Here is a 24,985-nt window from a genome sequence, read left to right as displayed (position 1 = left end):
AGCTTCAATGTTGGCGGTGGATATAATTTGGCACTCTGGACCTCGACCGCACATTAAAATTCAAATTAATACAGTTTTACCTATTCAAGTATGACTTTTCTTGAGTAATTTCAATGTTATCTGAATGAATCAACTTAATCAGTTTAAAACTATTAACTATTTTCGTGTATCGTAATATCGGATACTATTCACCGATGATACCGGTCATACTGCCCAAATTGCTAGGACAAATTATCTAGTCATACATTCATTAATACGAATTTCGTTTGATACGAACATATTTCTTAGGTCCGGATGAGTTCGTATAAAGCGAGTTTTACGGTACTTAAATATGTCCTTGAAATCATTACAAGGGTAAAAGTGGAAAGTATTTAAATAAATCAAAAGTGTAATAATTACAAATTATAGACTTGTTTCTATTAAAGTATATTTATAGCAGCTAATAGTTGCCGATACAGGTCACCCTTTCAGAACACTGGTCATTTAAGATTTTGGACTCTAGTTCTTGATATAGAAGATACTCTTGATTCCAGAAGCTTAACATGCAAGGTGAGAAGCACTCTACACAGACCCTTGATTTAATGTCACCTCAGTGACAATCATTATCTTTCAGCCTCAGGTGGTTTGAACCCAAAACCTTCCACCTGTGAACACTACAAATCATGCAAAACATTCCCTAGAACAGGAACTGAATTTGTGATGTTTGGTGTGGCAATTAATGCTAGCCAGTCTGGACTACACTGGTATTTGTACTCTCCTTTATAAAGGAAACAACAATACGTAAATTCAGTTTTTAAGTTAAAAGATAGACGATTTACTTACTGTACATGAATCAACCATTTTATTTTGAAAATCTTCTCTAATTGTAGCATACTTCTCCACCAAATTCTTGTATTCTTCCTCTGAAAAGAACAAAAATGTTTACTTGTATAGAATCTATGTTTTTACAAGCAGCATTATAGTATCTCAACAAAAAATCATGCAATCGGTGTAGATGGGGTTCAAATAGAACGCAAGCATGCAATCAAAAGAGTCACAACAATAGCCAGTGCAGAAAAAAACATCATTTGTCAATATTTGCCATTTTCAGTTTATATGAAAAAAATTAACACAATCATCTTGATAGCAGTCTGGTGTATCATATTTTATCTTTTTCACTCATGATGTTGTATCCTGGAAATTTCACGTCACTGCCAAGATGTAATTTGATCATAAGCTTCACACTAATCATTTGTGAGGTTTGGTGAAGTTCAGCCTAATTGTGTACAGCAAGAAGCGTAAACATTGTAAAATATGACAAATCAAAGGCCGTATCTCTGCTGAAAATCACTGAATCGGAACGTATCAACGATATGTATAACTAGGCTTGGCACTGAAAACTTGGAAATCTGCCTAATGGTGAAAGGGAAGTTTCCAAAATATAAAATTTGACAAATCAATGGCCATACCTCCACTGAAAATCACTAACCGAAACATGTCCATAATATGCATTAAGACTTGGCACTGATCACTCCTGTAAGGTTTGGTTGAAATTCGCCCTATTATATACAGAAGTGGCTAAAACATCATAAACTTTGACAAATCAAGAACCTTCACTGTTAAAAACCCTAAACTGGAACATGCCAACAACTTGGTACTGATAACTTCTGTAAGGTTTGGTGGAATTCAACCCAACAATAAAAGAGAAGTGGCCGAAACAAAATATAAGAGAATGCCACCACAGGGTGGCCACCAAAAATCTGAAGTAAATTTCCCTGATAATTCCCTGAATTTTCCCTGACAGGATAGTCAGTTTCCCTGATACTTTGTTTGGCGTAGCAACAATAGTGAATATAAATGTAGTAATATTATGGCCTCCATCCTCCCCTTCTAGACATACCTTCTCTACCAATAAACTTGTTTATTTTACATCTATTTTATATACATATGAAATTATATTTACTTTTTATACTTTGAAAATATATTCATTATTTACTTTATTTTCAGAATCCTGCTTCAATAATCAATTATATAGGTAATTTAAGATCTCACTGAGCAACTTCAGTAAGAGTAGTAAGCATGGTAAGTAACAACTCAAAACAGCTCAAAAAAGAAAACTTCAATACTTCAGCAGCAATGACTTACATTTCACAAACATGTACATACCATTATTTATTTTGTAACTTGTTGTGATACTAATTCCTGAGTCTTTTATTGCCTATAACATTGATTATTCAAACTAGAGCTATCACTAAAGGTGATGAATGTACTCCCCGCATGCACTGACACAGAACATTGCAATTTGATGCACACGAGATTGCATAATTATGTGGACTTTATGTATATAGACTGTATGTATACAGTATTGTAACAAAAAACAAAGTCCCATAACTATGCAGAATATTTATCTAAAAGAATTTAACATGCACCATGCACAACTAGAGTTGGTACTGATCACTTGTGTGAAGTTTCATTAAGTTGTGTGCAAGGGTTTGGAAGATTAGGCGCGCACAAGATTGCATATGCAGACTGTTTGTACATAGTATGTTAACAAGAAACAATATCCCATAACTCTGCAATTTTTGTTGTTGAAAGAACCTAACATGCCCAATGCAGAACTTCTGTTGTTACTGATCTCTTGTGTGAAGTTTCATTAAATTGTTCAATGGGATGAGGAGAGATGGTTCGCACAAAATTGTGTCTATGTATATAGTATAGTAACAAAAAAACAAAGTCCCATAACTCTGCAAAAAAAAATTCTGAAAGAACCAAACATGTCCCATGCACAACTACTGTTGTTGCTGATCACTTGAGTGAAGTTTCATTAAATTGTGCCAAGGGATCAGGAGAGATGGTGCACACAAGATTGTGTCTATGTATATAGTATAGTAACAAAAAACAAAGTCCCGTAACTCTGCAGTTTTTTTTTCTGAAAGAATCTAACATGCCCCATGCACAACTATTACTATTACTGATCCCTTGTGTGAAGTTTCATTAAACTGTGTCAAGGGGATAAAGAAAAAAATGGTGCGAACAAGATTGTGTCTATGTATATACACTGTAGTATAGTAAAAAAAAACAAAGTCCCATAACTCTGCAAAAAAAAATTCTGAAAGAACCAAACATGCCCAGTGCACAACTACTATTGTTAATGATCACTTGTGTGAAGTTTCATTAAATTGTGTCAAGGGGATCAGGAGAGATGGTGTGCACAAGATTGTGTCTATGTATATAGTATAGTAACAAAAAACAAAGTCCCATAACTCTGTAATTTTTTTTTCTGAAAGAACCTAACATGCCCCATGCACAACTACTGTTGTTACTGATCACTTGTGTGAAGTTTCATTAAATTGTGTCAAGGGGATGAGGAGAGATGGTGCGCACAAAATTGTGTCTACGGACAGACAACCTGAAACCAGTATACCCCCCTTACAACTTTTTGTCGGGGGGTACAATTAACAATTTTGATTACAGCTATAATCAGTTTTTCATGTTTTAAGTAAATGAACTGAGCCTGATTTATAATGCCACAAAGACACTGCAATCTTCATAATCATACTGCATATTAAAGCAGAAGGTTACAAATAAGCCTTTAAGCATTACAAATATATAAACTTTCTAAACATTATCAATGTTCTACATCACAAACATTCTAGCCATTCAGTGTTTCTTCGAAAATGAATTAGTCCACTAAATTTGCACACAACTGTCAACACCTCCTTGCATTCATAACAACAATTTCATGAATCTTTCTGGTAAATGAGTTTCAAACTCAAGTCTGACATGGGACAACCTGCATAATGACTTTGTGGCCACAGTATGGATTAAAAAAGCCTGTACTCTGGTCAGGAAACCATCCTGTTCATTTTAACTTTTTATAGACCTATGGCTGTTACAGTTAATGTGCACAAACAAACACATGGATCCTGATCAGACTACATAGAATGTACAGGCTAGTCTTGATTCCATTACTGGTTTCAAATCCGAAGAGTTTTCTCATGAAGTTACTAATTTTATGGTTTTAAAAAATACATTTCATAATTATGCTATTCAAGACTAATGTTATAACTAGCAAAAGTGTAACAAGCAAACTACTACCAATACACAGGTACTTATAATGCATGATTCAAATGTTGGTATACATTTTGTTATGTCAGCAATGTACTGGAACTCAATTCATTTTAGTTTTTAGTTGTGTAACAACTTCTGCTTGCTTTCAAAGAACAGTGTATTAGTATTTGAGCTCTGAGGCAATGGTTCCTCAATTCCATTTTTAGCTTCTCTCCGTTTTAGAAACAAACAAGAGTTGTCAGTGGACAGTGCGCTCGACTATTCTCAGTGCTTGATAGTATAATATAAGCAATGAGTACATTATAATAAGCATATTCTAAGTCAAAAGGGGCCATAATTCAGTCAAAATGCTTGATAGAGTTGCCTGCTCTTTATTACAGACTGGGGTCATGATGGTCAACAAGTATGCAAAATATGAAAGCAATATCTCAATGGATTTGAAAATATTGGGGTGGTACGCAAACTTTAACATTTATTCTAAGTCGAAAAGGGGCCATAATTCAGTCAAAATGCTTGACAGAGTTGCCTCCTCCTTTTTACAGACTGGGGTCATGATGGTAAACAAGTATGCAAAATATGAAAGCAATATCTCAATGGACTTTGAAAATATTTGGGGTGGTACGCAAACTTTAACATTTGTGCGACTCTCACGCCGACGCCGGGGAGAGTAGGATAGCTCCCCTATTCTTCGAATAGTCGAGCTAAAAACATATCTCTTATAGTTGATGAATAACAGTTTTAGAATCATCAAACACTGAGTTCCTTTACTAGGTATAGTATTCTGTATTATATAAAATAAATGTAACTATTATGTAGAGAAACCACCAGTAGCGAAGACATAATTATACAGTCTTTTTAATTTTTTCTTTCAATTTTTGAAAAATTCCCTGATAATTCCCTGATTTTTTCAAAATTTTCAAATTCCCTGAATTTTCCATGCAGGGAATTTTTTTTAGCATTTTTCCCTGTTTTCCCTGTTTTCCAGAGTCGGTGGCCACCCTGCACCATAACATTATAAAATTTGATGAATCAAGGGCCATAACTCTGCTGAAAATAATTGAGCCAGAAAATGCTGATGATATGCATAACTAGACTTGACAATTATCACTCCTGTGAAGTTTGGTGTAAACCCGCTCAGTGGTGTCGTCGGAGTTGCATGGACAAACTTTGTGACAGACGGATGAACAGGCAGTACTAAATCAATATGTCTCCCGCACTACATGTGGGAGAAATAATAATTACAGATAACTGATCTGCCTTCAGGTGTTACTCTTTCTTCTAGGATAAACTTGAGATTGAAAAATATTTTATTTACTTACTTGCTTTTTTATATTTTGTTTCCGACTGAAATGAAAAGCAAAAAAAAAAGTAAACAACTACAATCTTTCAATGACAGTTCAATTAAAACAAATCTGTATACAAAGATGAACTTACCTGATACAAATATCTGTTTACAATATGAAGTTACTTCTTTAGTTCAAACTTGTATGACATAAAATAACTATCCTCAAGCCTTAGGAAAAAAGAAAAAAAATCATCAGGCCTGTCTGGTTAGCTCTGACATTACGAAAAGTACAATCAAATGGTCTGGAGTATGATTAAATATCGTAATGATATCATATGACAGAATATGTCTGAAAAATGTTGATTAACAAACAATTTATAGTTACCTACCTTTTCTACATCTTTTGGAGAAGCATTTTCTCTTTTCAATCTTTCTAGTTCTAAACATCTAGTGTGATATATTTCTTTGGCCTATAAAAAAATGATATTGAAATTTATAAATTTTGCTTAACAGCAACTAAAACAAGAGCTCGTCGAACACGAAATGCCCCCCTTGATGCATTCAGTAATAGCAAAATGAACAGAAATTATAAGCTCACTGTAAACAAAAGTTCTACCATTCTGGTTTAGTCTGACCTTGACCTTTAACCTATTAACCTAACAAGCGATTATAGAGTGATCTTGGTGCCATCCACTGAGCCATTTTTGAATGTTCCAAATTTCAAGACTAGCTCAAGGTCAAAATCAAGGTCAAATTTCATTTCAGTACAAAACACAATGTGTATGTGGTCCAAATTTGAAAGCTGTGGCTTGAGAAAATTAATGTGAAAGCAGGTCACTAGATCAATTTCAAGCTCAAAGTTCATTATGGTATACAGAACTATGCATGTGCTTCAAATTTGGAGGCTGTTAGCTTGAGAAATATGAAAGTAGATAATAGGTAAAAATCAAGGTCAAATTTCAATTCAGAACACAAAAAAAATATGCATGCAGTCCAAATTTGAAGCCTGAAGCTTCAGAAATGTGGAAGTAGGTCACTAGGTCAATCTCAAGATCAAAGTTCATTTCGGTTCACAAAACTATGCATATGGTTCAAATTTGAAGGCTGTAGCTTGAGAAATATGAAAGTAGGTCACTAGGTCAAAATCAAGGTCAAATTTTATTTCGGAACACAAAACTATGCAAGCGGTCCAAATTTGAAGCCTGTGCCTCCAGAAATGTGAAAGTAGGTCACTAGGTCAATCTCAATATCAAAGTTCATTTCAGTACACAAAACTATGCTTGTGGTTCAAATTTGAAGGTTGTAGCTTGGGAAATGTGAAAGCAGGTCACTAGCTCAAAATCAAGTTCAAATTTTATTTTGGAACAAAAAACTATGCATGTGGTGTAAGTTTTAAGCCTGTACCTTCAAAAATGTGAAAGTAGGTCACTAGGTCAATAACAAGGTCAAAGATTTTTTCGGCACACAAACCTAAGGATGTGGTACAAATTTGAAGGCTGTAGCTACAGAAATGTGAAAGTAGGTCACCAGGTCAAGATCAAGGTCAATTCATGTCAAGGTTCATCTTGCCACTCAAAACTATACACGTGGTTCAAATTTGAATGAAGTAAGTTATGGACATGAAGATTCTAAGTTTTAACCCTATATAAGTCTATATGAACCATATGACCCCTGGGGCGGGGCCACATTTGACCCTAGAGGGATAATTTGAACAAACTTGATAGAGAACCACTAAATGATGCTACATTACAAAATATCAAAGCCATAGTCCTTGTGGTTTGGACAAGAAGATTTTCAATGTTTTTCCCTATACAAGTCTATGTACACCATGTGACCCCCAGGGCGGAGCCATATTTGACCCTAGGGGAATAATTTGAACAATCCTAGTAGAGGACCACTAGAGGATGTTATATACAAAATATCAAAGCCCTAGGCCCTATGGTTTTGGACAAGAGGTTTTTTAAAGTTTTTTACAATATAAGTCTATATAAACCATGTGACCCCCCGGGGTGGGGTCATATTTGACCCCAGGGAAATAATCTGAACAATCTTGGTAAAGGACCAATAGATTTTGCTACATACCAAATATCAAAGCCCTAGGCCCTATGGTTTTGGACAAAAAGATCAGAAACCGTTTAACTGTTCCTGGCCAATGTGACCTTGACCTTTGACCTAATGACCTCAAAATCAATAGGGGTCATCTGCTGGTCATGGCCAACCTAACTATCAATTTTCCTGACACTAGGCCTAAGTGTTCTTGAGTTATTGCCTGGAAACTATTTTACTGTTCCTGGTCACTGTGACCTTGACCTTTGACATACTGTCCTCAAAATCAATAGGGGTCATCTGCTGGTCATGACCAACCTCCCTATCAACTTTCGTGATCCTAGGCCTAAGCGTTCTTGAGTTATCATCCGGAAACCGTTTTACTATTCAGGGTCACTGTGACCTTGACCTTTAACATACTGATCTCAAAACCAATAGGGGTCATCTGCTGATCATTACCAACCTCCCTATCAACTTTCATGATCCTAGGCCCAAGTGTTCTTGATTTATCATCCGGAAATGTTTTGCTATTCAGGGTCACTGTGACCTTGACCTTTGACATACAGATCTCAAAATCAATAGGGGTCATCTGCTGGTGATGACCAACCTCCCTATTAACTTTCATGATCCTAGGCCCAAGCGTTCTTGAGTTATCATCCGGAAACGGATTGGTCTACATTCCGACCGACCGACCGACATACCAACCGACCGACCGACATCTGCAAAACAATATACCCCTCCTTCTTCGAAGGGGGGCATAAAAACATGATACAATCTAAACCAGTCTCAGAAACTGATCCTGCAAGTGATCAATGCAAGACTGTGTATCAAAATAAAAAGTTCAATTTCAAGCAGTCACATTCTGTGTTTCAAGACTGGTGTCCAGTCTAACCTTCAACATCCTAGTAGCCTGGTCATTATCATTAGCTTCAGGCAAAGTGTAGTTTCACTCTTAAAACTTTCCTGGTACTTCAGTTTGAGGATATACCTTAAGATGCCTATGTACTGCATATGACTGATTTACAGGCAGTTCAGGTGCATTATGCTGATATTTTTAGTTTGGTCACATTACAGATAAAATATTTCAGCTAATCAGCGATGTTTCAAGGCAAATCTTCGGGAACCTTTTAAAATCGCCCGTAAAAAGAATGACAGCGTCCTTTTCAATACTGATTGCCAAACTACAAGGAATATTTTAAAATTCGATAAGAGGAAATAATTTTCATTAATTGCAGTTATGTAATATCGCCTTAATTCATTGTGAGCAATATGCTGCTACAATATTGTTTGAATGTTCAGTTAGGCATGCTGAATAATGGAAATGTTTGATTGGCTGAAACCACTTTTGGTAATAGTGAGTGCGCATGTTCACCAAATAAACAAAACAAATAAATCAGAGGTTTGTCTCAGGATTTTGGCAAACCTCTTACGGATGAGAATGCACAGATCATTCTTAACAACACCTTTATTTGCCTGTAATCATTCAACAGAAATACTTTAATCAGTTTAATTCATTTTTACTAAAAGCTTTTAATCCAAACCCATCAATATATTTTACAATATGAAGATATAGCAACCTACCCTATGTAGTGCTGTTGTTGTGTTCTGTATTGACTGTACAACCTCTAGTGTACCAGATTCTCCTTCCTTCATCTAAAATATCAGTCATACACACATTATTTAAGATATCCTTTTTTTCTCTCGGTAAAATGTAAATCATACCTTTCATTGGGGTAAAAATCATAAAATTTATCTGACAAGATATTCAGAGGTCAAGACCTAGCTTAAATTATAAATACTGGATATAATTTGAAATCTACAGCCCCTAGCACTTGAAAGGAAATTTTCATGCATAATATATTTCTATGTCTATCAAGGAATATATTATTCAAAGAATGTTCAATGTATAACCAAACTGAATCCTGTGTTACAGTTCAAATCATTGGTAACTGGATCCATTAATGATTTAGGACAGCAATGTGCTCTATGAATAATTAAGAATTACCCAAACTGTCCATGAATAATCTAGTGACTTATCAATCATGTTATTCCATTAACTTCCAATTTTAGGAACCATTTTCAGAGACAAAAAATCCTGCGTATAATTTTAAAGCAAAAACAAAAATACTTGTATTCAAGTGCTCTTTAGTGATCTGTATTTGTCTTAAATTTCATGAAGATCCATCAAAAGATTACTTTATTAATTGGAAATTTACAGAATGTAAAACAATTTAAGGACAATAACTGTTTACTGTGTTTATTCCTAGAAAATAGTCTAATAAACACAAAGTCCTAACAAGAGGACCATGATGGTCCTGAATCGCTCACCTCTTCCAACATGACCCAGTTTTGAGTATGACGTCGTTTTTTCTATTATTTGACATAGTGACCTAGTTTTTCAGCTCATGTGACCCAGTTTTGAACTTGATCTAGATATTATCAAGATAAAAATTCTGACCAATTTTCATGAAGATCCATTGAAAAATATGGTCCCTAAAAAGGTCACAAGGTTTTTCTATTATTTGACCTATTAACCTAGTTTTCGAAGGTTAGTGACCCTGTTTTGAACTTTACCTAGATATCATCAAGGTGAACACTCTCACTAATTTTCATGAAGATCTCATGAAAAATATGGCCTCTAGAGAGGTCACAAGGTTTTTCTATTTTTATACCTACTGGCCTAGTTTTTGAACGCACGTGACCTAGTTTCAAAACTGACCTAGATATCATCAAGGTGAACATTCAGATCAATTTTCATGAAGATCCATTGAAAAATATGGCCTCTAGAGAGGTCAAAAGATTTTAATGATTTTAGATCTACTGACCTAGTTTTTGACCGCAGTTGACCCAGTTTCAAACTAGACCTAGATATCATCAAGATGAACATTCAGACCAACTTTCATATAGATCCCATGAAAAGTATGGCCTCTAGATAGTTCACAAGGTTTTTTTATTATTTGACCTACTGACCAAGTTTTTAAAGTCCATCTAGATATCATCAAGATGAACATTCAGACCAATTTTCATATAGATCCCATGAAAAATATGGCCTTTAGAGAGGTCACAAGGTTTTTCTATTTTTAGACCTACTGACCTAGTTTTTGAAGGCATGTGACCCACTTTCGAACTTGACCTAGATATCATCAAAATGAACATTCAGACCAACTTTCATACAGATCCCATGAAAAATATGGCCTCTAGAGAGGTCACAAGGTTTTTCTATTATTTGACCTACTGACCTAGTTTTGATGGCACATGACCCACTTTCGAACTTGACCTAGATATCATCAAGGTGAACATTCTGACCAATTTTCATGAAGATCTCATGAAATATATGGCCTCTAGAGAGGTCACAAGGTTTTTCTATTTTTAACCTACTGACCTAATTTTTGACCGCACGTGACCCAGTTTCGAACTTGACCTAGATATCATCAAGATGAATATTCCGCCGAAGTTTCATACAGATCCCATGAAAAATATGGCCTTAAGAGAGGTCACAAGGTTTTTCTATTATTTGACCTACTGACTTAATTTTTGAAGGCACATGACCCACTTTCGAACTTGACCTAGATATCATCAAGGTGAACGTTCTGACCATTTTTTATGAAGATCTTGTAAAATATATGGCCTCTAGAGAGATCACAAGGTTTTTCTATTTTTAGACCTACTGACCTAGTTTTTGACGGCAAGTGACCCAGTTTCGAACTTGACCTAGATATCACCAAGATGAACATTCTGACCAATTTTCATGAAGATCTTGTGAAACATATGGCCTCTAGAGAGGTCACAAGGTTTTTCTATTTTTAGACCTACTGACCTAGTTTTTGACGGCACGTGACCAAGTTTCGAACTTGACCTAGATATCATGAAGTTGAACATTCTGACCAACTTTCATAAAGATCCCATGAAAAATTTGACCTCTAGAGTGTTCACAAGCAAAAGTTTACGGACGACAGACACCGCGCGATCACAAAAGCTCACCTTGTCACTTTGTGACAGGTGAGCTAAAATTACATAACAGCAACAGCTGACAGCCTTTCCACAAAATACTGGTTTAAATACAGAAGTTTTTCTTAAATTTTCCAAGTTGAATACGGGGCATCAATTTAGGTAAACTATTAGTCTGAGATACGGAACCTGGCTCAGAATGGTTTTTTCATGATGCTTAAGACTTAATAAGAGTCTGAAAGCATTCAGTACCAGAAACCTATTTATATTCAAAACTTTCATGAACATTTCTCAGTGTAAGATGGGCATAATTTTGCCAAAATGTAAGCCAGATCTAGAGTTAGACATCTTTAAAAATACTGAGTTACATGCAGTAAAAGTTCTCTATTTTGCCTTTACTCTTTAGATTACATATTGTGGAAGAAATGTAGGTAGGTTTTACTTCTGCCCCACGTTGAAAGTTAGAATTCTGTCTCATTAAATCCATTTACCTGGGGCACCCTAGAAAAAATGGTATTGACAGTTTGATTTTGTGTTTTATTATTGTTTACCAATAGTTTGTTTTTTTTATCAAAATTAATGGTATAATGAATTCTCTGCAAAATTTTGGACAGTGGCCATCACTTTGAAATTTGTCTTGAGCTTGAGGAAATAAAATGAATTATACAAAAATTTTAAAAAACGGCACGGTAAAAGTTGTTTAAAAATTGCAATGCAGTGCGAAACATGGTCAACTTTAAGAATATACCAAGCAAGTGCCCTTTTTTAAACATTAATATTAGGGGTCCAATTCCTTAAAATGTGGCTTCTATAGTGTACACAAGGCTTTTCTTTGATTTGATTGGGTGACCTAGTTTTTGACCCTAGATAACCCAGTTTTGAACTCGACCGAGAAATTATCGAAGGAAACACTATGACACGTTTTCAAAACAATTGGACTTAAAATCAGAGATATCATCAAGACAAACATACAAACAATTCCCCTTGACAATTGGGACTTAAAATGTGGCTTTTAGCGTGTTCTCACGTTTTTTTTACCTTTTAAAAAACGGCACGGTAAAAGTTGTTTAAAATTGCAATGCAGTGCGAAACATGGTCAACTTTAAGAATATACCAAGCAAGTGCCCTTTTTTAAACATTAATATTAGGGGTCCAATTCCTTAAAATGTGGCTTCTATAGTGTACACAAGGCTTTTCTTTGATTTGATTGGGTGACCTAGTTTTTGACCCTAGATAACCCAGTTTTGAACTCGACCGAGAAATTATCGAAGGAAACACTATGACACGTTTTCAAAACAATTGGACTTAAAATCAGAGATATCATCAAGACAAACATACAAACAATTCCCCTTGACAATTGGGACTTAAAATGTGGCTTTTAGCGTGTTCTCACGTTTTTTTTTACCTTTGATTTGACCAGGTGACCTAGTATTTGACCCCAGATGATCAAGTTTCGAACCCATCCAAGAAATCATCAAGGCAAACATCATGACCAAGTTTCATGACAAGACTTAAGATGTGACCTCTAGAGTGTTCGCAAGGTTTTTGTATGATTTGACCTGGTGACCTAGTTTTTGACCCTAGATGACCCAGTTTTAAACTAGACCGAGAAATTATCAATGGAAACATTATGACATGTTTTAACAACAACTGGACTTAAAATAAAACCTTAAGCGTGTTCACAAGGTTTTTCTTTGATTTGAGAGGGTGACCTAGTTTTTGACTTGGAAATCGACCGAGGTATCATCAAGTAGGGCTGTCATCGATAGAAACGATATTGATGTATCAACGATATTTTTTGGTCGATCGATTATTGATTCCCATTTTTAAAAATCGATATTTTACACAGAGAAAAAAAACTATCCAGATAAACACTCAGACCCTCTAAACAACTTTTCTGCCTGCAAAAATGCGCCCTTAGTAACGGCAGTTGTCAATAAAGGTCATGTCTAAACTTGTACCGTAGCATTCTTTTCCAACTAGTCGGCACTACTTGTATGGGGAAATACACAAATACAAATAAAACACATGAAAAGCAGGCAATTAAACTAAAAATAACATTAACAAGAAGGTATATAGCATGTACATGAACAAATAGGTTGTTACTCTAACTTAATAATCGATATATCGATGTATCGTCGATATCTGTCTTCTGATATATCGGTATCGTCAATATGACAAAGACCTAATCAATGACAGCCCTATCATCAAGACAAACATTCTTACAAGTTCTCATGACAATTGGACTTAAAATGTGGCTTTTAGTGTGTTCACAGTTTTCCTTTGATTTGACCGGGTGACCTACTTTTTGGCCCCAGATGACACAGTTTCGAACTTGACAGAGATATCATCAAGACAAACATTCTTGCAAGTTCCCATGACAACTGGACTTAAAATGTGGCTTCTAGCATGTTCACAAGGTTTTCCTTTGATTTGACCATGTGACCGAGTTTTTAAACACAGATGACCCAGATTCAAACTTGGCCTAGAGTAGAGATCACCAAGACAAATATTCTGACCAAGTTTCATGAAGATACAATAGATAATGTAGCCTCTAGAGTGTTAACAAGGTAAAATGTTGACGACAGATGCCAGACAAATGTTGATGACAATAGCTCACCTTTGAGCACGAGGTGCTCAGGTGAGCTAAAATTTGTAAGGTCTTCTCAAGAGTTTCATAACTATAAAAGGGAAAAGCTGAATGTTGCCAGGAAATAAATGTTTCAAATAATGTTTGGATCACTGCCGTCCATTTTTACTTACACTTTTATGCCGCCTGTGCTGGTCTTCATTATATCTGACAATGTCTTTGATCAGGTCCGACCATGTATGTACAAGTTGCATGTGTAAACTTGCTAACTTTTCTGCCAATGTTTTCAGGATATTCCAAAATGGAGCAAAAGTTCTGAAAATAAGTTGTTTTTTTTTCAATTCTGATAATGCTTTTAATAATCACTCTTTAAAGGTGAGTATTTCTGTTAAGATTAAGAGACTTGCTGCTTAACTTAAATGGAAGTTGGTTTTTTTTTTCATCAATATGCAATTTTTTTCCAAATATGCATTGACATGAAGAACAGCTGCTGAGAAAAAACACCTCTTGAAACAGACTGGCCTGAATTTTATAGCCGGCTTGAGGTCAACCAAGTCACCAAACAAAAGCGATTAACCTACAGGATTGCTCTGACAGCTACAGCTATTTTGTGTTCTTCTTGCCCAACCTATGAAATAGACTATCATGACAATAACAATCTAAAAGACCTATCCCAGACATGCAAAATGTTATTCTCAAACTTTCACAGTATGTACAAGAAAGAACTGTTTGGATGACATCTATTTCTATGTAGTAATTTATACTTTATTGCATAAAACAGGATAAGAATCAAATACCACGAAAAAAGGCCTCCTTTCCTTACAGAATATTTTTGATTCAAAAAAATATTTTATGAAAAATATAGAACATTATGCTGGAAGTGATAAAACATTGTTATTTGTCTTTGGAACATCACAGGGCCTCCTCTGGGTTTTTCATACTTGTTGCCAACCTTTTAGCCAATTTGGAAAAGTTGGAGCCACTTTAGAGCCATTTTTGAGCCAAAGTTCTGAGCCACTTTTATTTCTCTTAGTTGGCTGTCATAGTGTGCATAGAGTAATAAAATATTGTAAATAATTTCATTAGGAATAGTAACAACTTTTGAAGGTGTATTAGTGTTTATTGTAGAAGTAAATTCAATTTGTAGCTGGATACAAATGACAAAAATCATTCTCTAATATTAAGAATCATATCTATCCCTGTCAGAATTACCAATATTTCAGGACTCATTTATTTTCATAGAGAATTCAGATTTTTTCGGATCCATCGTTAAAATCTTTTATGAAAACTGAGGAATTACAAAACTATCTTGCAAAAAGTAACAAATTAAATGTATCTTTCGTACTTATTTAAAATTCATCAGTCATACAACTGCATGCCACAAACATGTTGATCTTTTCTGTAAAAATCCCAACACATAAAGTACACCGTAATCGGCGTTCATTTTGGTGAATTCTCAGCAGAGGTCAAACATACAAGCTGGCAGATGTTTTGATTACTGATTAATCATCAATTCACACATTATTACGCAATTATCTTCTCAAAGTGTCAACCATCTTCAATAGTTGAACTGTCAAATACAAAACCTAGACTGGTTATCGATTTTATTCACTACCAGCGTCTAGGTAAATACGTGTATCGGGAACCAATTCACGGGCCGCTTATATCACTACGGAAAAAACAAATGCCGAGGAAAAAAGTTATGCGCCACTTATTTTCGCCAGTTCGCAAAATTTAGCGCCAAATTCTTAAAATTATCGCAAATGGCGACAATTGTCGGACATTGGCGATCGACAGCGGAGGCCCTGAACGTCTTTCCTGTTTACAGACACTGATTTCCCGTACTTTGTTTAAATACACAGACGCGCTTTGTTTAAATACACTGCTGTAAGAAAAAGAGTGCTATTCATTTGATTTTATTTTAACTAACATTTTTTAATATGGTATATTAAAAAAAGATTCTATCACTGGTTGTGGGTTCAGATGGGAATATCACGTCCTCAGGTAACTGTTTACACTGTAACTCAGCAGAGCCTCGTTACCACCTTAACAATTGCCCTCGAGGTGAACATTCCCATCTGTACCTACAGCCAGTGAATCCTTCTCTACTTCTACTATACAAAGAACATCAGCTGAGCTCCAAATAGCAATTTAAATATTTTCACTACCTTTTTAAATATGTATCATGACTTATATTAGTATCATAGCAAATACATAATTACTAAATGAGAAATATAAATAATAGCTTAGAGATAAAAATAAATATGTGTATATTATAAATAACAGTACTGTCTGTGTGTGATCTGAGTATTTATATGGTAATACCATGATAATGATAATACAACAGAGGTTTCCTACAATATGGGTATGAAACGTTGCCTGCGGCACAAAATGTGCCGCACTGAAATGAAGGCATCGCGCCTCCGACGGCGCAGGCATTGCGCAGGATGTTTACAGAAATAACGAGCAAGGTGAGTAAAATTGAATGTTTTTGGTTATTGTCTTTTTACGAAAAAAACTTTTTAGAAATCGGGGAATGCAGCGGGATGTAGTTGTGGAGGAACAACATTGTTATTGATATTTTTGTACTTCAATACATGTTAGAAGGTCGAAATTACACGTACTACCGACTACAATAGTATTCAAGATGACTGCGCCTCTCACGATGTCTGCGGCACCATCGAGATGCCTGCGGCACTGGACTGAAAAGTCGGCAGAACGAGGGGATATGCCTTTTCCTAGGCATGTATTTTATCTCAATCGATCAGATATCATGTCTTTATATGATATACTACAGAAATTTATCATTCCTTTTTCAGCAGGAGGTGAAATAACTCGGAATATTCACTGCTTTTGTAATTTTCACGTTACTGTATCCGATGAAAAACACGCGCAAAATAACAATATGACATATTTCTTCACAAACTGGGCATGGATTTGTTGGCAAGACACAACTACATCCCGCTGTATTCCCCGGTTTCTAAAAAGTTTTTACTGTAAAAAGACAATAACCAAAAACATTCAATTTTACTCACCTTGCTCGTTATTTTTGTAAACATCCTGCGCAATGCCTGCGCCGTCGGAGGCGCGATGCCTTCATTTCAGTGCGGCACATTTTGTGCCGCAGGCAACGTTTCATACCCGTGTACATGAAACTACAGTAACATTCCTCATTGGAGGAAGTATTGATTTCAGTTTATTTGGCATATTCTAGTAAGTCACCTTCAAATCAACCATTGTATCCACATTTCCATCAGCCCTGAGATAATTGTATTACTTCTGCAGACACACAATGATAGACACATGTTATGACCCTAAAGAACTTACTGTCACAAAATAAAAATACTGTGATATAAATAGCAGCTCAAAGAATGACAACAAGACAAAATAGACAATTTCTACTTCAAACTCTACATGTAAATGCTTTATGATGAATCAAAGATTAATAGTTTATAATGACATTTACATAACATAACCAAAAGTCGTGTTCTGCAATCCCTTAAAATTGTTAAATTCTAAATTGCTCCAACTAGATGTTTGCACATTTAAATTCATTTTATGTAAAAAATACTTTAAGCTCCCATGTAATTATGGCTGCATTTGACATTAATCTTCAATGTCAATAAACTAATAAATTTGATCACATCATTTAGAAATTTACACAGTATATTTACCCAAATACTGATTGTAATGCATCCTAAATGCATTTCCACAAATTTGATATAAAATTCAATGTTAAGGTGAAGACTACTGTAAAGCCTGAAGATGCTGAATATGTATATATAGACCATGTACCATATATTATAGTCTGCATTCTTGTGGTTTAACAAGTACATTCTAATTGCAGATATATACTGAGGTAAACTTGAAATCACTCAATTTACCTTTCACTATCGATACTTTATGTTATGACATCTCAAATCTTTTATTTTATTATTGTGTTACATTTTTTAGTACATATATTATTTATTGCTAAAACATTGTGTACCAAAAATGCTTGTACTTCTATATCTTGCTATCCTATGTATTGCTTTCTGTAACTGGAGAAAATACAACTACTGTATAGGTATGACAGGATGAAGTTATCTTAAACTTAGTTCTTTCCCCAATTTGTCACTTTTGTGCAGCTTACAGAAGCATTAAGAGCCTTTTAGGGAAGAGTTAAGCAATGTCTTTTATACAGAGCAGATCTATGGTACACACAGTACAATATATACAGGGAAAACAAGTTTGAACCTTACTCCTCGAACTAAAACAAGAACTGTTTGTAAAACACATATGCCCTCAATGTTAGAGGCAAGTGGGTATGTAATTTGATGTTTGAAAACTGTAGGCAGAAATGTTCTTTAGTTACCAAGCAGAAACTTTTTGTTTCTAGGTCATGGTGACCTTGACCTTTGATCTCAAGACCCACAGAAGAATTGGAGTCATCCATTGACCACAGACATTCATTTAATAAAGTTCAAAAGCATTCTTTAATTACTGATCAGAAACCATATCGATGGAAGTACCAGGGTGTAGCATAATTACTAAAGCTGTAACTATAAAATAAATGATTTGTAACTGGTACACAAAAGTTGTCTTGGAAGCAACATTCTGGCATTAGTGACTACTGTACTATGTACTGTCTTACATTGCATACTACGTACAATGACTCAATTCCATCAACCAACAAAAATAAAGACACACAGATGAATTTAAAATAATCATTACAATTAAAATACTCACCCAACATGTGTGCTGTTTGCTGCAACTTTTGCCAATTTTGTTAGTAATTTACTGTATGTTTCCTCAACTTGACAACTGGAAAATGAAAATGGGCTCTACTATAATTGAATACAAAGTGTTAGATTACAGGAATGTCAATAACAACATTGTGTGGTAAAGGTCTCTAACTTAAAATCATCAGACTCTAATCACTGTTGGTTCGAGTCTCACAAGGAACTGAATTATTTGAGAAGACAATCTAGTTGGCTTATCGTGGTTCTACCTTGGTTTCCAATAATGCCCAGACTCTTTTCCAACATTCAAGCTGCAAGATCTCCAGGAGTCTAACCTTAACACAACACAAGAAAAAGCCTGAAGACCTAATGCTTAGGCAGACCCTAATAGATACACAGATTGATGACATATCTTTGCAAGTTTCACTCGTTTTTTTTCCTGCTAACAGAAGGCGGAGGTGGGGGGTAGCTTATTTGGTCAAATGAGGAAGAAAAATCATGGTGTAGTTAAAAATTGTGGAAAACTACATAACTTGAAGGAAATTCACTGAAGGGAAGGGGCCCCTGCTAAAGAAGAAGAAAAAAATGCCCTGTAACTGTCTTGCCTTATACCCAATAAAAATCATGAACAATTCATACACCATAAATTTACTAGATATCTTATCCAAAAATAGTTTACATATCTGTTTTATTGCTCCAGAATGTGAAACTCATTCATACAATACAAATATATAAAACTGAGGACATTTTGCCATTATTTTGGTCTTGTAACTGTAACCAGACAATTCTATCCATTATGAAACTAACACTGTGCCTCTGTGCGTGTCTCTTACCCTATACTTGCTTCTTGTATCATTTAATGTATAAACACTATATAAAACTAGAGGTATCACTAAAGGCAATTAATACCCCCAGGTTACGCTTTGATGAAACAAAGGTAAAATGTTGTGATCGTGACCATTGACCTCCAAGTGTGATCTGACTTTGGACCTAGTGACCTGCATTGTTTGCTCTTCACACCCTCTTGAGGCTAACAACTTATGATAGGTCTATGAAAATCTTCTCAGTGGTCAAGACATGAAGGATGGATGGACATGTGTGAATCCAATCCCTCATATTTTTAACCTGGGGAATAATTAGGGAAAAAAACATCAATAAAAACAAATCTCTTTTCTTACTAACCAAGGTAAAACACTTTCTCTAGTATCATGTTTTAATGTGATATTATACATGTACTAAAATGATTATCGGTGTAATCAGCAACTACTGTAACATTCTGTTATCTTATATGACCAACTGAACAAGTAAAAGGAACGCTGCCCAACTGATCTAATAATCAAAACAGAAGAATGATATAAGTAACAGTTTTATTAAACAGAATATAAATCATTCTCTGCGAAATTTACCAAAATATTATCAAGAAATAGATCTCAAATGTTCCCAACCTCACCTTTATACTCACAACTCTGTAACAAAATGTTTAGACCTTGTGACACTTATTCTGGGATACATGGTGATTCCAGTATTGTCACCTACATTGTTTTAGTGAGTTGATGTCTTTTCAAGGTTTTTCTTTAATTTATTTTCAAATAATTTTCTTAATGGGAAACTGGCTTATTCATGTATTGATAGAGGTTCAAGTCCGACATTTCAGTGGCATATTACAGTATGAGCTGTAACAGGGTAAATTCCATGTTCACAGCCACTCAACTTTTATGCTCCTAAAACAAAGACGGCCATCATTAAACATACTTAGTGGAAGACAAGTGACCGTAACACATACTTATATTATATATTACAACAACCTGAGGCTATTTTTGAAAATATACCTGATAACAAAATTATAGAGGACAAAGACCTTCTTGATCTGAATATAATAATTAAGGTAAAATTTAGGTCTGTTCATTGTTCATTCAACCTGCCTACTCAGCTAACAATGTGGTGCGTTACATTTACTTCGTATGACATCAGACAAGCATTTCCCTAAGGCCATACCCTACACAAGCAACAGCTTATTTGATGTGATCAAATCCTTTATTCATGACCTTCAAAGTATGCTTACAGCCAAGGCATCTTTCTGAATGACTTGTCTCCAGTTTGATACGATTGAGAAAGCTATATCAAACAGATAACCACAATTCAACATTTGCTGGAAGTCAGGTCTTTGCTTTGAACCACTCATTCAATCTGCCCATACTCCTTTATTTTTGTACCTCTGTAAATAGTTAATTTCACATACATCTAACTGATCATTTTGGCCACTGTTTTTGTCTTTTCCCCTTCTATTCATTGCAATCAGAGATTGAACAACTTGTTCAGATGGTACTTACCTTTCACGAAGGAAGTCAATGAGATCTTTGGTAGATGTCTGACCATGTTTCATGTTATGGTATAACACATAGAACCCATTGTTCTTCCCTCCCTGTGAAATAGAAAACATTCGGTTAAGCATTTTCTCTGAAATACAGAAAAAGTTTGCTACAGAATGGATCTATATTTACCAATCCACAGATCATTCTTTCAACTACTTATACTTCCAATATTTTAAGTTTTTAATTTTGCAAGCAATTATATCTAAAGATTAACATGTAGCACAATGCCCTTTGAAACACCCAACTGATGGCAAAAATGTCCTAATTTCAGTGAAACAAAAAAACACCTCCCAACTAACTGAAAGCAAAGGTCTTATGCTGAATTACACCTGGAAACCATAATATAAACTACGTTTTGTAATATAGTTATTTCTCACAGCAGACAACATCTGGACTGTGAACTGAATGGCTTAAATTTAGCCATTCATGTTTTGATACAATTTGTAAACTTCCTGTAGAGAGGTGTTGACAATGTGAATGCATCTTTCTAGTATTGTCCGTAAGTATTGACCTGGCACTCATTAATCTTCGCCAGTATTTTCGGATGTTTTCGTTAACTTACGCAATATTTGTATTCTGAAAATATCTGTATTACTAAAGTAACAGATACAGCTAACCGATGACACAATGGCGGAGTGGTAAGGTGTCTGACTTCCAAGCATGTTACCACGGGTTCGAAATCACATTAAATCATTCTTTTTATGTTATGTAATGCAATTAATGCCAGTTTTATTGTTGATTATTTTAAACATCATATTTTTATGAATTTTAATTATTTCTCTTGTGGTATTTATTTTCTGAAAACGCTGGTGACAAGTACTTTGTATTTTTTGTATATAATAAAGACGCTTCTAAAACTGTTTTTAGCTCGACTATTCGAAGAATAGTGGAGCTATCCTACTCGCCCCGACGTTGGCGTGAGCGTTAGCGTCACACAAATGTTAAAATTTGCGTACCACCCCAAATATTTTCAAAGTCCATTGAGATATTGCTTTCATATTTTGCATACTTGTTTACCATCATGACCCCATTCTGTAAAAAGGAGGAGGCAACTATATCAAGCATTTTGACTGAATTATGGCCCCTTTTCGACTTAGAATAAATGTTAAAGTTTGCGTTCCACCCCAAATATTTTCAAAGTCCATTGAGATATTGCTTTCATATTTTGCATACTTGTTTACCATCATGACCCCAGTCTGTAAAAATGAGGAGGCAACTATATCAAGCATTTTGACTGAATTATGGCCCCTTTTCGACTTAGAATATGCTTATTGTAATGTTAAAGTTTTACTCATAGCTTATATTATACTATCAACCTCTGAGAATAGTCGAGCGCGCTGTCAACTGACAGTTTAGTTTAATCATATTTTATTGTAATCATCACACAAGACATTATGGTAATGTACATCAAGACACTATTATACAGATACATATGTAAATATATATATACAATAGCAAACTATCATTATACAAGACATATATATTACTACTGTACATTAGGAAGTATTCAGTAACTTTGCGAATGTGCGATAATACAAAAGGGTTGGACCACAAGTTTTACCAACATTAGAAATCGGTCCGTCCCTGGCTGTCAAATTAATGTTAGATTAAACTAAATGGCGGATTTTTTGTTTGGTCTGGAATGGAAAAAATATATATGCTTAACAAAATATAATTTTAAGTTATAAACTTACTTATATAGAAGAAGAGTTAAGACAGTAAATTTAATAGAAGAAAAGCAGGGAAAAAACAATCGAAAGAAAAAAAACAACAACAATAAAACTAACACAGACAAGCGTAAAATCAATCAGTGCACCTCATCGCATCCGCTGCAGAATACCCACATCCAGCCCAGCCCAGAGCCCTCTAAACAGATATATAGTCAAAAGATCAGGAGGCAGTGCTAGTGAAACGACGTGTATTTTTTATATAACTTTGTACTTCTAAAAACAAAGATTTGTTCTCCTCAATAGTAAGTGAATCAATTCCATGAAGTAATTTGTGAGTACTAAGAGGATGAAATCTTCGAGTATTGATAAATAACAATCGACGAGCATCGGCATAATGGCTACATTTAAAAAAGAAATGTTCCGCATCTTCAATACCATGTCCACAAGAGCAATCGGGATAGTCTCGTAAATGGTTATAAAATAAATCATTGTTTAAGTTGCTGCATCGGTTTCTAATACGAGTTTGAACTACATTATAGAATCGTTCTCCTATTAGATAAAAAGACGGAACAATTGGAGATTTAAATTTACTCTTCAATTTGCTCTTAAAAGATGTAAGTGTGTTAGCATTGCGTGTCGGGAGGTCAAGGTTATTCCATAGTTTTACTGAATCGGGTATAACTGATTTTGAGTAAATTTCGAGACGTCTAGGCAATGTTACAAAATTAGTGTTGTTTCTAAGTTCATAGTTGTTAGAATTGTGAACTGTTGGAGGAAAAATGTCTATAAGGTAATCTGGAAGCAGTCCGTTATTTCCTTTATAAGCTAATATTAATTTCTGCATAATTCTACGGTCTGCAAGAGAAACCCAGCCAACTTCAGTTAATAAATTTTGAATGGAAACGGAACGAGTCAAACCAGTAACAATGCGAGCTGCTTCATATTGAAGTTTTTCTATAGTGTCCTTTTCATATTGAGTACAGCTATCCCATACAACTGAAGCATACTCGAGTAGAGGTCTTAGATACGATAAATAAATGTTGTTAAGAGTAGACCTTTTAACTTTGAATTTTAACATTCTCATCGAGCCGAGTACTTTTGAAGCTGAGGAAGTGATATTGTTTATATGGGTGTGCCAAGAGCCATCATGACTTATTGTAAGACCTAGATGTTTGTGATCGTCAACGAAGTTTAGAGGGGTATTATCAAAGGTTAACGAAGGTTGAGCTATATCTCTAAAGGAGAAAAACATGACTTCAGTTTTAGAAGGATTGAATTTTACAAGCCATTGACTTGCCCAACTGGAAATTTTTTCTAGATCTGAATTTAAAACAGTTTCTATATAAACGGAGTCTGGTGAAGATATAGCAAGTGAGCTATCATCAGCGAATAGTCTAGCGTACTTATAACAGAATCAGCAATATCATTTACGTATACAAGAAATAAAAGAGGGCCCAAGACCGATCCTTGAGGTACGCCTGCAGTTAATAACCTATTATTTTAAAACGATTGCCCTACAAATACTTTTTGCGATCTATTTTCCAGGTAATCTGTTATCCAATTGACCAAGTTTCCTGAAATACCATACTGCTTCAGTTTAAATATAAGGCCTTTATGCCAAACTCGGTCGAAAGCTTTCGATATATCACAGAAAACCATACAGGTTGCTTTCTTCTCGTCTAAAGATGTACAGATCTGGTTATATATATCTACAAGTTGGTATACAGTGGAGTGTCCAGGAAGAAATCCTGACTGATTTTTATATATAAGATTATTGGTGTTTAGATGATTGTACAAATACTTAAAAATCACTCGTTCCATTACTTTACCTACGCAACTGATCAAAGAAATTGGTCTATAGTTAGATGGTAAAGATTTTTCTCCTTTCTTATAAAGCGGCATTACATTAGCAATTTTCCATGAAGACGGGTATTTATTTACGATGAGAGATCTATTGAATAAAGTGCAAAGTGGCTTAGCTATGGTTTTCGAACATCCCTTTAACATTTTATGACTAATACCATCAGGCCCACAGGCTTTGTTGACAACTAAGTTATCTAAAACGTCAATTACGTCTTGCTCAGAAATAGTAAAGTGGGAAAGAGTTGTATTAGACTTTGCAACAAACTCAGGTAGAACAGAATTGGAATCGTCGAGAGTTGATACTGATACGAAGTAATCGTTTAAAAATGTAGCTTTATCTACGTCAGAAATAGCTGTGTCATGATTTTCGTTTTCAAGGGGCGGAATTTCTTCTTCGGCTTTAGAATTTTCTTTGACTAGCATTTTTACTGTTTTCCAGT

The 24,985-nt window shown here is 35.0% G+C and overlaps 1 protein-coding gene across 9 annotated transcripts in view; it reads right to left on the bottom strand.

The window, feature by feature from the left end:
- LOC123525878 (F-BAR domain only protein 2-like) overlaps window positions 1-24,985 on the bottom strand; it is an 83,459-nt gene that overhangs the window by 46,195 nt on the left and 12,279 nt on the right. For all 9 annotated transcript variants that reach the window (XM_053538037.1, XM_053538031.1, XM_053538032.1 and 6 more), the window contains exons 2-8: window positions 20,971-21,062; window positions 18,648-18,722; window positions 14,093-14,234; window positions 8,963-9,034; window positions 5,725-5,805; window positions 5,370-5,394; window positions 823-902 (exon numbers count right to left, since the gene is read on the bottom strand). In XM_053538037.1, the coding sequence (XP_053394012.1) occupies window positions 823-902; window positions 5,370-5,394; window positions 5,725-5,805; window positions 8,963-9,034; window positions 14,093-14,234; window positions 18,648-18,722; window positions 20,971-21,062 (567 nt within the window). The remainder of the gene's footprint in view (window positions 1-822; window positions 903-5,369; window positions 5,395-5,724; window positions 5,806-8,962; window positions 9,035-14,092; window positions 14,235-18,647; window positions 18,723-20,970; window positions 21,063-24,985) is intronic.

Source organism: Mercenaria mercenaria, chromosome 3 (genome assembly GCF_021730395.1).
Source record: "Mercenaria mercenaria strain notata chromosome 3, MADL_Memer_1, whole genome shotgun sequence".
Lineage (NCBI taxonomy): Eukaryota > Metazoa > Mollusca > Bivalvia > Venerida > Veneridae > Mercenaria > Mercenaria mercenaria.
This window is presented reverse-complemented; position numbering and strand designations above follow the sequence as displayed.